The sequence below is a fragment of the Serpula lacrymans genome (genome assembly GCF_000218685.1).
Source record: "Serpula lacrymans var. lacrymans S7.9 unplaced genomic scaffold SERLAscaffold_7, whole genome shotgun sequence".
NCBI classification, from domain to species: domain Eukaryota; kingdom Fungi; phylum Basidiomycota; class Agaricomycetes; order Boletales; family Serpulaceae; genus Serpula; species Serpula lacrymans.
In genome coordinates this window covers 657,601-672,119 of record NW_006763296.1, presented here as the reverse complement: position 1 = coordinate 672,119, position 14,519 = coordinate 657,601, and the positions used below count along the sequence as shown (strand labels likewise).

At 47.9% G+C, this 14,519-nt stretch overlaps 6 protein-coding genes across 6 annotated transcripts; 2 read left to right on the top strand and 4 right to left on the bottom strand.

Annotated features, from left to right (window-relative positions):
- Nucleotides 1-3: 3 nt before the first annotated feature.
- On the bottom strand, nt 4-1,468 carry SERLADRAFT_467599 (uncharacterized protein; the record flags this gene model as incomplete). The annotated part of the gene is made up of 3 exons (XM_007318353.1): nt 4-877; nt 934-1,082; nt 1,139-1,468. 3 exons carry the CDS (start codon nt 1,428-1,430, stop codon nt 650-652), a joined length of 669 nt encoding a protein of 222 aa, XP_007318415.1.
- A 798-nt stretch (nt 1,469-2,266) lies between these two features.
- Nucleotides 2,267-5,489, bottom strand: SERLADRAFT_438006 (uncharacterized protein; the record flags this gene model as incomplete). Its single annotated transcript, XM_007318352.1, has 13 exons — nt 2,267-2,404; nt 3,152-3,396; nt 3,464-3,600; nt 3,664-3,833; nt 3,944-4,118; nt 4,173-4,302; nt 4,367-4,457; nt 4,516-4,602; nt 4,659-4,685; nt 4,744-5,022; nt 5,088-5,147; nt 5,215-5,245; nt 5,323-5,489. 13 exons carry the CDS (start codon nt 5,487-5,489, stop codon nt 2,267-2,269), a joined length of 1,737 nt encoding a protein of 578 aa, XP_007318414.1.
- Nucleotides 5,490-5,623: 134 nt separating this feature from the next.
- On the bottom strand, nt 5,624-7,055 carry SERLADRAFT_467596 (uncharacterized protein; the record flags this gene model as incomplete). The annotated part of the gene is made up of 3 exons (XM_007318351.1): nt 5,624-6,626; nt 6,679-6,802; nt 6,892-7,055. 3 exons carry the CDS (start codon nt 6,978-6,980, stop codon nt 6,132-6,134), a joined length of 708 nt encoding a protein of 235 aa, XP_007318413.1.
- Nucleotides 7,056-7,323: 268 nt separating this feature from the next.
- On the top strand, nt 7,324-8,618 carry SERLADRAFT_467594 (uncharacterized protein; the record flags this gene model as incomplete). The annotated part of the gene is made up of 4 exons (XM_007318350.1): nt 7,324-7,912; nt 7,981-8,113; nt 8,201-8,287; nt 8,356-8,618. The coding sequence occupies one exon, from the start codon at nt 7,611-7,613 to the stop codon at nt 7,875-7,877; it is 267 nt and encodes an 88-aa protein (XP_007318412.1).
- A 1,556-nt stretch (nt 8,619-10,174) lies between these two features.
- Nucleotides 10,175-11,924, top strand: SERLADRAFT_467590 (uncharacterized protein; the record flags this gene model as incomplete). Its single annotated transcript, XM_007318349.1, has 1 exon — nt 10,175-11,924. The coding sequence occupies one exon, from the start codon at nt 10,687-10,689 to the stop codon at nt 11,647-11,649; it is 963 nt and encodes a 320-aa protein (XP_007318411.1).
- A 392-nt stretch (nt 11,925-12,316) lies between these two features.
- On the bottom strand, nt 12,317-14,469 carry Sllcc1 (laccase; the record flags this gene model as incomplete). The annotated part of the gene is made up of 11 exons (XM_007319024.1): nt 12,317-12,387; nt 12,442-12,506; nt 12,560-12,583; nt 12,644-12,792; nt 12,844-12,864; nt 12,924-13,647; nt 13,704-13,731; nt 13,787-14,021; nt 14,083-14,151; nt 14,202-14,253; nt 14,300-14,469. 11 exons carry the CDS (start codon nt 14,467-14,469, stop codon nt 12,317-12,319), a joined length of 1,608 nt encoding a protein of 535 aa, XP_007319086.1.
- Between the last annotated feature and the right edge of the window lie 50 nt (nt 14,470-14,519).

Here is a 14,519-nt window from a genome sequence, read left to right as displayed (position 1 = left end):
CCAGACGGTACACACGTAGCATACAATGGATATATATTTCTTCCCTATCCTACAACACAATACCCCAGAAATATGAAATTACAAAACCGGTGAGCCAGTAGTACAACGAATGCGGAGGCAAAAGGGCAACAAGATTGAAAACGAAAATACAGAGTGGCATATGGTGCGATACCCTCGACATACCACACAATTGTTCAACGTTCAACCATTACACGACACACATAATGTATTGCTTGTACCGTATTCGGGGAACGATTAACCCGAATGCGATAATTTTATGTCCGCGACGGTGATTGATGTTCCATCGAAGGAGTTATTGAATTCTGTATACGAACCGTGCTCGCGTGAAAGGCTAGATAACGTCGATGGTGCCAAAACAATCGCTGAGCTTCTTGGTTATACAATGAAGGGGGGGACCAACAACATTAGCGGAGATATGCGCAAGTGTGCCATCGAAGAACGGGGATCTGCTTCTTTTGGAGAATGCAAGATGGCAAGGTTTTTTTTTTAAATTCGTTTTCTTTTCTGGGGCCTAAGCGCAATAAAGATGCTGATGCATACTGCCACACACGAATGCGGGTATAGTGGGCGTGAACAGCTGAGACGCGAAAAGAATATTGATCGCTTTAAGATAGATCTATAAGGCTTCCTAGTTGAAGCCATCGAAATGCCCTTTCAGAATCCTTTCACCCATAGGGGAAGGCGCTCTGCGCGGGCCAGTACCAACGCTGAGGGTAGCTGAACGACGTCCTTTGGTACGAGATGGTGTTGTAGGTAGTCTGCTGCCATTGCCAGTAGGTGTGACGGCAGTGTTGGGTGGAGTGGAGGGACGAGGTGGAGATTGAGGGCGTGTGACCTCAGTAGTGCCATTTAAAGACTAAGGATAGAGGTAGTCAGAGCATAATCGAAGGTAGGACAAGGTGTGAGACTGACCTTGTTAAATGCGCCTCCAAGAGAAAGTCTTCTCAATAACCCTGCACCACGATCTTGTTGGGCATCAGGGGCAGACTGCGGAATGAAGCGACCAGCAGTACTGGCACGGCGAGCATGGGAAGTAATAGGGAATTCGTCCTGAACCTCCTCTAAAGTACACATATATTAGTGCATTGCGCACAAATAATTTCACAAAGCAACTCACCCTCGAAGACCGGAGAGGCTGCAAAGCCTCGTTTGAACGGAAAAGTTGCAGAACCTTTGTTTGGCGATTGAGTCATAAAGTAAGAAAGGATGGGAGAGCTAGAAGGAGAGGCTGTGGGGATTCGAGGGGGGTTGACATTCAGTGGTGTCTGAAGCTGTGGTGGAGAACCAGGAGAGCCTGATGAAGCAGAAGACATCGAAGCGGAACGATAACGGGCATGGTGAGAACCGATTGGAATGGGCTCGGAATGCTTGACGGCATCTTCTGTTTTGACTGTTGTGCTTGATTCCATGATTTTGGACTGAAATGAGAGTGCAACGGAGGGGGGATGAAAGAAAGAGATGTTTGACATCAGTCAGGCGACCCTTTATATCATGTCCTGGCAAGTCCCGTTATGTCACATCACGTGGCAATATTGCTGCTCCGAGATCGTAAATCTGAACTCAACGCAGATTCCAGTTATCATTGCGGATTTCATGGTGGAAACCTTCGAATTCTTTGCTTGGAGGTTCTGTGACTATTCGCGGGTAAAATGGATGGGAAGTATGTAGAATTGTACCTCATCAAGGACGTACTGCCATCAAGCTTTGCAGCTTATTCCGATAACCTGAGAATATCTGTAGATCGGTGGTGTGCCTCTCCCCTATGTTCAGCTAATGAGACATATCTGTGGCTTGGCTAAGTTTTCGAGCCTGGGTACAACATCTGCATTAAGTTCAAAAACCACTTGGTATCTGCTAGTTTCGAGTGTACAGTAAGCCTTATCTGCAAAATAGGACATTTGGGCATGCAATTGCAAGATGCTGCCATACCATTGACAGTAGAAAGCTTGATGGGCGTTTACGCCAGTTTACCCCACATTGTTGATTTACATACCCCGCGATATTTAATATTTATCATAAAATTACGTATTTCGATGTATATTCTGTAAATTTAAAATTCCTCTCTGCCAAGTTGGTATCTGGTATCTTCCTTTTCTGCTCAGCTCAATATTTTCGTATTTACACTTTTTACACTAGCGCCACTAACAAAAGTATTTCGACCACTATTTTCCTGCTGATATGTGACTGTAAGGGTTGTCCTTCCAATTCACACTCCAAAGGGGCTGGCTCTGCGCCCATTCCAGTTCTAGAACTGCCCTTCTAGGAATCCCTCGGAGTCCCAATTAGAACCAGATGCGTAGGGCGTAAACACCTTCTCCTTTTGAGTTCGTTTTTCTGTCCCCGACATGATCATATAGGCAGGATGGAGGATATCGATATCTTTCTAGAACCTAATCATGAGCTTAACCCGAATGGAAAGGCCTGAAGGTCAAGGGTTAGCAGCATCTCATGGCCACGTTCACTAATGCGTGATCATTGAAAACGCATTCGTGTCCATCGATGCACTGCGCTCGTATCCATTGAGCGTTTCAGTGGGAAAATCCGTGACCGCTGCGGTTGCTTCTGAATCTGATCTGGAACATATTTTAAACCTCATATCATAGTCCACATGTCGCAAAGTCTCTATGTCACCAGCATTGCTGTGGTTTTGTGCGTTCGTGCGACCGGTTCTCGTCAGTCGGATAAAGTCGAGCCTGTATGTCATTATCCTTTTGTATCCCAGAGGACGACAAACACCACCGTTCAAGTACGTTCTCGACGAAACAAACTTCTTTAGTTTGCTATCGTGGCTGGGTTCTATCTCTGCAGTTGCCGGAGACGGCCGTAGTCGACTTTCAATTATAGGCACGCGATGTGGACTGGTCTGATCAGGCTTCTTTCATCCCGATGATAAAGGTACTGACGTAGCCAAGATCACTTGCATACATATCGATCCAGGACAAAGAACCCTGCAGGTGGCGTGGTGTCGTCTGCATGGTGCTATTTCATCTAAAGTTTTAGGTCATTCGTATCTTTTTGGATAGCGCTGAGTGAATCAAGTTATTCACTAGAGCTCAACTGGAGTCATTGTTTGATGACGCTAAAGGTTCAAGTTTAGACTCCGTTGGAAATACCTTGATCATGATCGTACCTTGTCAATGGCCCACACAGGGGCAGCCAAGTCGCCCAAGGTTACCTTTCCTCTGTCAACCTCTTTTAAAAGCATTTCCTCCGCATCCACAAACATCTGCAGCTCCTCCATCTTCCCAGTTTCAACGAATCCCCAAATTTCCTTCATCTTTGGTATTGCTTCTCGCATGCGCTTCAATACGACCAGTGTAACCCGTAGTTCCGTCCCGCACTTCCACATGTACTCCACGGCACAGCGGAGGTACCCTGCGGAAATGGAGAATGGAGTTAGTGCGTTGCTCCGGTCGTGGAAGAAGTTCCTGAGAGTGCTCACAGGCATGGTTCTCATCGTCTTGTGGGTATGTGTTCGCAGACTCGAGATAGAATTGAGCAGCTTTATGGCTGTGATCTAATATCTCTTCACGAGTGGTCACGTACTCAGCCATCTGAGCGTGATAAAACCCTTTAGCACTGCGATTGTCCGATGCCATCAGCTCCATCACTCGTCGAAAAAGAACGGAAACAAGATCTTACGCAAGGCCTGCCCCTATCGGATAGATATAGAAAGATGATAAAAATCCGGGGTCATATGGCATCTCTGGCAAGTAATGGTCTGCACGTGTCTCCTTGATCAAGTCGTCTGCCTCTTGAAAGAGTAACGCCAACTGAAACTTTGAATTCAATCCCGGATCTTTGCTGTATGCCTGCCGCGAAGAATAAAGCAAGTTATCAACCCAATCCAAATCAAGATGCCAGCCGAGTAACAAAATTAAGAGACGTAACTCGCCTGCATGTAAGTTTCGAGATACTGTACATGAATGCCGCGAATGAACGCGTCATCAAATATCGAGCCCCTTTGCTCCTTAGGAACGGTTTTCCAGTAGACACGGCCCAATTCGAGCACTTCAATAACTTTCCTGAAATGCTCCAATGCAACATGATGCGCTCTCCCCACCAGCGAATCAAGGAGTCCTAGCATAACCCATGCTCTGTACACGAATCAGCATAAGCTTGGACGACGGGTAAAGCAGGTCAAACTGAACCGTATAGTGGTTGATATGGCAGGCCGTACTTCATCCCAGCCTTTCTGGCGTAACCCTCTTTTTGCCTGATATAATACCTGTTGCGGACTGAGGGTAGGCCATGCTTTAGTAACCTTTACTTCGAAATCCACTGTTATGTGAATATAGTGTGAGCCGCAGCCTTGGAGGAGCACCGAAACGATCCTGATACTTACGCTGTTTATTATAATCATCAAACCACCGGGCACCACTTATATGGAATACTCGTCGGTCTCTCAGGATACCGTTTGTGAGCAGTGGAAGGACCTAAATAAGGGGGAAGTATGAACTTTCAACAATGACTCCAAGACTGTCACTCTCTCACCCCACTCGTTCCTTCAGACAAGAATTGCTGACCCTCTCTCGGCGTTGTTTTGAGTTGTCTCATGAGTTTAACTCCTTCTCCAAATTCCTAGGGTGATACACGTTGAGTTTACCATGATGTCACGGGAGGGAATACGACAGTACCTCCCAAGCCATAGCAATGACCCAAGCCTGAATTCGTACAATATTCAGTCCAACCCCAAATTCCGGAAGACAAAGTAGAACCTACGCTACTCTTCGAGGCTTCTTCTTGATTGCGGCGGCGCATTCTTGGCAATATTCTCTGTGCGATCCGCCAGGGCAGCTTCTCCTGATCTGGCTTATGAATCTTGATACTACCCTCAGGAGCACCGCGTTCGTTTACTATTGCAAGACACAACTTGGCGGACCTCAAGCCCTCTTCGAATTCGTGCTTCTGCTTGAGTTCCGCAGCGGAGAGGTGTTGCCTGGGTAGAGCATCCAGGGCTCTCTCCCAGGAAATCACGGAGCCTTGATACCTCAACAAAGCCTGTCGAAGTCGCAATGACCCATGTTGTGAAAAGTTCAACTTTGGGAATGGTGGTATCGACTTACAGCTTGGGCCGAGGCAAATCGTGCCCAAGCCTTGGGGTAATACGGATTAAGGCTGGTAGCCTACAAATTCAACGAGGAGTTTTCATTTCTGTGTATGATACGATTGGGAACAAATAAATCAACTTACCTTCTGTGCATCTTCAGCAGCGTCGAGGTACCTGAATTAGAGAAAGAGTTAGCAGTTGCACGATTCATTCACGATGGCGTCTAGATATGAAACGAGGCCACGACTCACTTTTCTATCGCCAGGCAGCACGCAGACCGATTAGCATACAACACGGCATTGTCACCGTCCACCACGATCGCCTCGGTATATTTCGCGTAAGCGCCAATGTAATCCTTCTTGAGATAAAGCGTGTTGCCAGCATCTTTGAGCTGCAGCGACGTGGGTGTTTGAGCCATGATGTAGCTCTGGGCGCCAATGTCAAGGTGGCGATAGGGTGATAGTTAAAGAAAGAAGTGAGCGAAGAAGGTATTGTGTCAGTATCGACGCAACAAATTAGTAACAGCATGAACGATATGCAGCCTCGAGGCTCTAGGTTTCCTAACCTGCTTCTGCTTTACCTCGTGTAGTGCTAGTACTTACTGGAATGACAACATCAATTGCACTGCAGCCCAAACCACGCCGTGAACATATAAGGAAAGTACTTCAGCCAAGAGCGCCGTCAACAATAAATAGTCAATCCATATCAGCTCAAACATCGAAATTGCATATCACCGTGATTGATATCTGGAGTAATGACTGTGCTATAGGGTCACAACCTGAGAGAGTACCCCTGAACCCAGAAAATTGGTATTCCGAGTTCGACTTCGATGGTATCATTGCTAGGATCTGCGACCACGTTTGAATAATGCCGGACGACGGATCGATGACCCTTTCCGTGGGTTTGTACGTATCAGTACTATTGTTGCAGTCGAGTGAAGGAAGGTCTTCTAGAATCCAATAACATAATATCGAGTCGTACTGACTGGACTCACGTATTGCACGAGGTCTGAGACACACACCCTAAAGCCACATCAAAGTATATTTCCCTCTGCGCCGAGTTATCGTGAGCTACCTTCTCTAAAAGGTCTTGCCCTCGAATGGCGTTGCTGTGATGAAGACGTATCCTTCTGACGTGCGTGTGGAGAGAGTGATCGTGAACTTTGTCGTAACCTTTGAGGTTTTGCGTCTTCCCTATCTCTCCCTTGCCTTCGCGAGCCCCTATCTTTCATTTTCTCCTCAGCATCTCCAAGAAGATCCTCGGTATCTCCCTCCTCAACTTTAATCGCTACTCCTCCTATCTCCTGTTCTTTCTCTTTACGTCTCTTCCACATTAGTTTCTTTACACACTTCCCACACAGCACCACTTTCACCAGGGCCGATTTATGTTCGCCATGTTCCTCGTATCCAAACGGCAGCTCGAGAGCTGATAAAGCCGGTATCTGTATCCGTTCGCCAGGGCGTGGAGGCTCGTGGTATTCGCAGCGCGTGTTCGCACACGTTGATTCTCCCGCGCCGGAGAGTACCTCATTCTCTGTGCGCCAGCGCAGCGAAAACTAAATACAATTCAACGAGGTGGGTATGGCAAGAGGAGGATGGAATACAGACGTTGCCTGACTTGTAATGCTTCAGGTCGCATACCGCGTATTCGCGGTAGAGGCTGTCGTAGTACTTCTGCGCTAGTTGGTCGTTCCACGAGGCATCTTTGTTGCTGGTATCATCGCGCAGGAATCTGGAAAGTTTTTATAGCGTCAGGAGGAATAGGGTAACATATGTAGTCAGCTCTTGAATAAGCACGAGAACTAAGCTGAATGCTCTTACTTGTGTGAAGATTTGAGAATGTCGAATTCTGTAACTGGGTATTGAGGTGGTGTTGCTATGGATGAGCTCCCATACTTATACAAGGCCATTGACGAAAAAGTAAAATGCGACTCTACAGAGAAACCGAGAAATGATAACTTTCAAGGTAACCTCTATTACAATTCTGAGCCGCACACTGTGCGCTTGTTTGCAAAAAGAAGATCGGGGCGGGAACTTCCCACGCTCCCTGTCCTTCCCCGCCCGCATTCAAACTCACCAAGTCACTTGAAGCAACCTTTCCGATTACGACGTTGCAACTCCTAGGACCAAAGACCTACTACGATGGCTGCAATGTCACGCCATAAGAATATAGGAGAGCTCTACTGGGCGAGCGGGCTCGACCTTGGGCTTTCTTGGTTGTAGCCAACCCCTCGAAAAAGAGCGTGGATCTCGCGCGTAATCCATCTCTCCTCAACTCCCCTTTCGTGCACTCCTTTGATGGTTACGGCGAGCTTTGGGAGCATCCACTGGAGTTTACCGGATTTTTTCATACCTCTGGACGCCACCGCAACGACCGGTGTTTCAACCGGCTGCCACTCATGAAATGATGCGATTCGGAGAGACCCACTGCGTTTCTACGCGCAAGACGCGTCGCCCGAGCAAGCTCCAAGCTATGGTGCTCTTCTCGCATCTTGGATAGAAGCAATGTCGCTGTTGCTTCTGGATACGTTCTATGTTCAATGGTGTTTGAACCTGACACGCAAAAAGAACGTTGGATTCGCACCGTGACGTTCAGGAGGCTCCTTTTTTTTCTTTCTTTTTTTCGGCCATCGCCATCGCCACTAACAGTTTGCACACGCTGCTGCAAGAAGCGAGCGCCCGGTGCCTCTTTCGATTGTATGTTAAAATCAACCTTCAGCATCAGTGTTTATGGAAATCACGTGGTTATTGCCAACTACACGGCTCCGACGAAGTACGATATCGTCGCCGACGCTTCATCTTCTTAAGAGTTGGATCTTACCATAATGCTAGCGTCATCGATGTGAGCCCGTTCGCAGTGATCCCATAACTGGCACGAAAGGAACTGTGGCGCTGACTTCTGTACTTCAGGTGCGGAAAACTACCGCTAGGGTAACAACTACTATCAAACAGAATGTCGGCTAACGGTACCGCCGCACGGCGTCAGCGTTTGGCAGCTGCCAGGAATATTTTCATGTTACATGACACAATCACGATAATTCACGTATGTGGTTTCTGTCACTATATTCATTTTTTACGCCCCGGGAGTTCCCAGAGTTGGGGTGGCCTAAAATGGAACGGTGCAATACAGTGGCACTCGCGATAGCAATTGAGTATAGCCGCGGACGAGCGTCTTAGGAGAGGAGATAGGGATGGCAAGGGTCGGGGTTCGTCGAGAGTGAGTGCTCTGATTCGCTGAAGCTACGCGTTTGTATTCATCGTCACACTCACGCGTATCTTCATCAGACGTGTGCGCTCGGATGTCTCACTTGCTAGGGCCAACCTGCGTGAAACCGAAGGTGTAAGGCGAGGTGGGTACTGTACATGGCACTGAAATTCTAGCGTGGTTGCGTAAGATCAACTAGAAGGAAGACAGGAATGAAACTGCGGATGTAAAAATGGGGTGTGCATTGCATTTGAGCAGAGAGAGTTGTGTATCCTCGTGCTTTCAATATGGTTGCTGTAGTACCCTAGAATGATGACGCGCTGAAGCTGTTGAGGCCACCAAATTGCGGTGTTTTGCGCTGATGAAATTCCCCGCGCGCACACAGGTAACCAAAGTAACTAAATAATAGATCGCCGGATCACTTTCCCATTGCGGCAAATGCTCGCGGGACTAGTTGAGTAAAGGTGAGGAAGACCACAAGACGCGATTCCACGCTCAAGCCATATCCGCCATATCGTGCCAGACTGCCAGTTTTCATATATGTCGATGTGGGCTGACGTGCCAGTCTGCGATGCGGGTCTGCGAATGTGGCAAATCTTCAGTCTGATTCGCCAGAGAGTGAGACTTTTTTTCATACAGGAATTCTTGTTTAGGTTCTTAGGTGGAGGTCTTTGATTTACTGGAGCTTCTTTTTGTTTTTGATCGCGGATTCATATTTCCCTTCGAGGTCGGCTAGGCCCCATTCTGATCACGCTGCTGGCGCAACTTATATATTACCTCCCATGTGAACACGCTCCTTCATTGACCTGTCCTCTTTTGCGCACAACATCCTCTCCGTCACTGTGCCCCTCGCCATCGCCGACGACGACGACGTCTCCAGTCTACAATGCCAGGCCCCTTTCACCTAGCTCTCCGTCTTCGCTCTCGTTCCCAGCCCCCACCATCCAGCGAGGATGACAGTGATCTCTCTTCTTCTTCATCGCCTGATCGCGATTGCGTTCATGGTGACGTCGCATTCCGCATCACTGTGCCCAGTTCTTCAGCTAAGATTGCATCCGTATCCCCAGTTAAAGTTGGAAGGAAGAACACAAACCGTAACGCTGTCAATGTTAATGGCAGTTCACATCTCACGCCCGACATCGAGAACCCCAAACCTAACCGCGGAGCGCTCAAGCTGAACAGAACTACTAGTAAACCAGTCCTAGCGAACAATCGCGTTTCTCTAGACCAGGCTGTCTCAACAACAGTAGCAAAGGGTGCCGTACGATATGACAAGGAGTACCCTCAAAACCATACCGTGACAGCAAGTCGTAGACATCTCAGGTGAGTAAGATATGTCCCATCCTGTATCGATACAGCGGCATTGCGGTATTTACTGTCGTTCCACATCATTGAACTTTTTTACTCGTTACCATTGATGCTTCGTATCTACTCTGTTTTCGCTTCCTTGACCGCTCTCCTGTGAAGACAGTTATCCATGCCATGCCCGCGGTGCGACTAGGGTTACGTTCTAATTTTAGCCCATCTCCGTGTTGTTGGAGCTCCCATTCATTAGCTTCTTATACTTCATCATCTCCTCCCCTTCAATGATCTCTTGGCATCCCTTTCTTATCATATTTTCTCATCCCCAGCCCTCAAAACCCATCTGTCCAGAATCAGAGAAACCCGACGTTTATCCGCCGTGTCACGAGCATGTTATCCATCCGTCTTCCTCACCCGACTCATTCCCAGCACGCGACTCAACTCCATCCGCGTGCAGATGATCACATTCAACCGCATACAACCCTTTCTTCTCCCACACATCCCGCCCGTCCGCCCAAGAAACCGCGCCACAGTCCCGCCGTTCAGGCTGCCCTCCGTGAACGCGGTCTCCTAGGCCCTGCAAAGGATCTCAGTGAACAAGAGCGTGAAATTGACGCAAATTGGATCTCCTTGCAAAGGCCAAGCCACAATCCGGAAATGAACGCGAAAATGAAGCGGAGTCCGCAGCACGGAAGATCAAACAGGAATGGGAAGCGCGAAATCGGGACGTTTACGAACACTCCTCAGCGTCTATACACGACAATAACAACAATGAGTTTGTGACAGGTAGCTCGCGATGCGGAACTTACCCAGCACAACTCGCCGCCCCGAACTTATCCCGACTTCAGACATCGACTGGCGGGCCCGATACTGGAACCTACCCGCCACCGCCTCTCATAGAGCAGGTTCCTCTATCAGATGTCACGTCATCATTACCCTCAGAACAGGAAGAAGATGGGGTTACTGGTGCAGTGGGATCCGTTCCTGGTATACCCCCGGTAGCAATCATATCACCGACAGGTCACGAGCCAGACCTTCGAATTGAGGATAACGACTCGCCTCTTTCTGAGACGCATACAGGCTTAGTAGCACAGTTGCAAGGAGACGACATGAAGTTTACGTCTATGTTTTCTAGACGGACATCTCGTTCCAATTCTAGGTCTACCCCACCATCACTTCCAGAACAGCCACCCTCCCAGCCTTCTTCTCCGCCCATAGGCGCTTTAGGGGCGCGTAGATCGACATTTCACGAGTATAGCGATAAAGATTCGCTACCTCCGGTGCCTTGTCTCTCTGCGAGCGAGGCTCACGGGGATGACTCCACCTCTCCTCCACCATCACCGTTTACGGTCTCGACCCCAATAAGCTATGGTCTCGGTAACACGCTGAGCGACGGCCACGGGCAGGGGCATACGTCCTGGCTCAAGGCACAAGACTGTATGCTTGACAGACCACCGATCATTGTGGAGAGTCCTGTTGAGGATAGTTTCGTCATACAGAGAGGATCGGATGAATATGCGTCCCATTTCCCACCTATGATCTTAGAAAGCCCTGTCGAGGGCGAGTTTGGCATTCCTGAAGAGGATGTCACAGGGCAGGAGGATAGTTCACACCCAAATTTTTATCCCCCTCCTACAGGAAACATCCATCATCCTACACATCTCCAGCCTCTTCGCCGTTCTACCGCCAATCCTACTACCAACAACTCCACTCAAAAGCTACCACCACTTGAGCCGAGACGCCGTGCAACAGCGCTAGATGAAGGCGAGAATGGGAATGGCTTAAAGCGAGGTCGGCGGAGTCTGGCGAAGATAACGACGACATCGCTCTCCAATATGCGGCGCTCGTTCGTGGATAGTGTGTCAGCCGGTAAATCACGCGTATCATCTGTCGCAGTTCCACGGCTCGCGCCCTCGTCTACAGGTCTGGCGCCAGGACATCAAGGTGGGGCTGCTGTGCGCCGGTCGGCTCTCAGCCCCACTATGCACAGTCGAGGGACCATCGTTGTGGAAGCCAGAGGAATATCAGATGACGAAAGCCGACGGTTGAGTGAGCTTGCATTTTTGTCTTGAGAAGGAGGATGGAGGCAGGAAGCTGCTGTTTTTATGTTTTGATTTTTCCTGGTTCTGCTTCTCTAGTTAGATTATCTTTCAATGGCGGAATAGCCTTGCACTCTCGTTAATGGATACGTTATACTGCGCTCGTTTTTTTTTCGCCAGCTACCGAGCTTTTTGTATCTTTACTACTATCGTATCGTAAATTAATAATAGTGAATCTATTGGACATGGTAATAGAGATGAAGTTAACGTTGCGAATATGATATATTGCTACTATGACTTTGTTCAGCAGTATTTGATGACCGTCATCCGGAAACGCAGGCACCGTACCCGTATTCGTCTACAGTCTTCCCCAGATAGACTACGTTATAATAGTACGACGATAGGTCCAGGAACGCTTGGTTATATAGTATTATTCCTTCCTTGCCAAGCTTGCCCATGAGTAAGCAGTATAATTATGGAGTCGTTTTTACTCATAGCTACTTGACAATATTGACCTGATCGCCAAAAATGGCTGTGAATGAGGATTCAAGGTCGCACACCAAAATTATATCAATTATCATTCTATGAAAATCCAATAAGCCCAGTAAAAAGGAGAAATATTATGAACGCTAGAACGTCGAATTACTAATATATGTAGAATAGAAATAATTGTCCTGAAAATGTCCTGCCATGACCGGATTTAAGGGATCAGTCCACCTAGCTGAGGAGGCGTGAGCGAGTTGTACTTGGGACATAGTTGCTCCCAAGATTCTACGTGTCTACGGTGAGTAACGTAACAAGGGAAGATGTAACAGTAGCTCTCACCGGACGCTGATCCAATATGGCTTTGAGCTCCAGACGGATCCTCGGCCATGACCACGGCGAAGCCACTGTGATAAAAATAAGAAACCAAAAGATCGACAATAATATCGAGTATACTTACGCTTCAAGATGCCATTCGATGTGACTAGAGCGCACGCAACCCGCTGTTAGTTACTGTACAAGATAAAATAAATTTAGCGCTTACCAATGCAAAAACCACGGTCCAGCATTGTTGGTAACGAAACGGAAGGTTACACTTTCGCCAAGCAGGCCAGTTGAAACGACATCACGACGAACAGGGTTGACGAAGTTCGTGACGTTGCTTCCACCACTTCTGATGACGTCGAAATCGTGCTGTGAGGGGTATCAAAACCTGATCGTTAGATGTCATGAAAGACGACTTACACCGTGTAAGTGAATGGGATGCTTGAAGTGGAAAGTATGAGTACAAAACATGGGATGATATTAGGGTTGAAGTCACTCACGGGTCCAAATTCACTACCCTCAACGGTCACCTCAACAACTTTATTAGGCTCTAAAACGTAAACGCTTCCAGTGGGGAGGAATTCGGTTGCGATGCGCGCACCGCTGAGGATTTGCAGGAGAACTGGAATGGGAGGGGGTATGAAAGAAACGTTATTGACCGAGAATATACCATTAAGCACATCGACTCGAAGGTGGATGTTGATGTCCGCGGCTCCAAGAACAGGCTTTCCTGGTGCTCCTGGATCGATTAAGGTATGAAGACTGCTTTCCACAAGAGGAGCGACGCTGATGGCCTGAATGGTTGCCGGCTCTGCGGCTGGAGCACCTTTATATCTCAATATGGCAGAATTGAGTCCACCAGCGAACGTTGCCCGAGGAGTATTAGGAAGAGAGCGAATCCAGTAGTTTGCGATTGGTTGATTTGCCGTCAAGACAAAGGAATAGCGTTGTCCAGCAAGGATGTCGATAGAGTCCACTTGTAAAGGCTCGGTCGAAACACCATCAGCTTCGATAACAGTCAAGCTATGGCCATCGATAGAAAACGTGTAGAGAGGGTCGCAAGCCATGGAAATAAGGCGGAAACGATACCGTTTTCCCTGCTCTACGTTCACAACAGATAAATCTGTCATTGGGCCGCCGTAATAACGACCGCGTCCATTGATGAGTGTTGTGTTAGGCTTGACACCAAGGATGGTATTCAAAACAGGAGCAGGAAGGTGGTACCTGTTAGGGAATTTATTACATACGAATTGTAATTATATGAAGAAAAATAGGGTTACCAGTCAGCCAGGGTGAGGATGGTTGATTCTAAAGTATGTTGCCCTTGTGAAAACGAAAATGGTAATAAAAAAGAACTACGAACCATCATCCACGTCATACAATTTAGCATGTGGATCATTCTGGTCATAGATGATGAGCGGGCCTCTCAAACCATCGCAAGTCTGGCTGGAAAGATGAGAGTGATACCAGAATGTACCAGCTTGATTGGGGACGTTGAAGTTGTGCGTGAAAGTATCATTGGCAGCTACCGGACACTGAGTAACAAACGACACTCCGTCGGCATAGTTAGTTCCATTTTGATAGATACCGTGGAAGTGCTGGAATGAGTGGCTACTTGGTGAGAAATTATTTAGCTAAGTGACTAACCGGACTACTCACTACACTAGTAGTCTTGTGCATCGTACTATCCGTAAGTTGGTTTATTACGTTGATGCTGAAGGAAGCTCCCTAGGATCGATGTGAGCTAAGATGACAAGGCATCAATGGGCAATACACACCTTTGTAGCTTTGATAATGGGACCTGGGAATGTACCCCCAGCAAGGACAGTACTGTATAACCATGAGTATAAGCCTGAGACGCGATAAATATACTGACGAGCGGTTGAAACCATCGGGAGCGATAACTTTGTTCGCGATGACGAGGTTCGATTTTGCACCAAGGACGGCCGGAGTATCGCCTTGGGAAAACGGTGCCGAATGGGAGACAATAGTTGCAGCATAAGATGTGCTTAGCGAAGCCAGAGCAAATACAGCAGAAGATAACATGGTTGAGGATAGCGATGGTATGAGTTGATACCCGAGAGAGCCCAGACCAC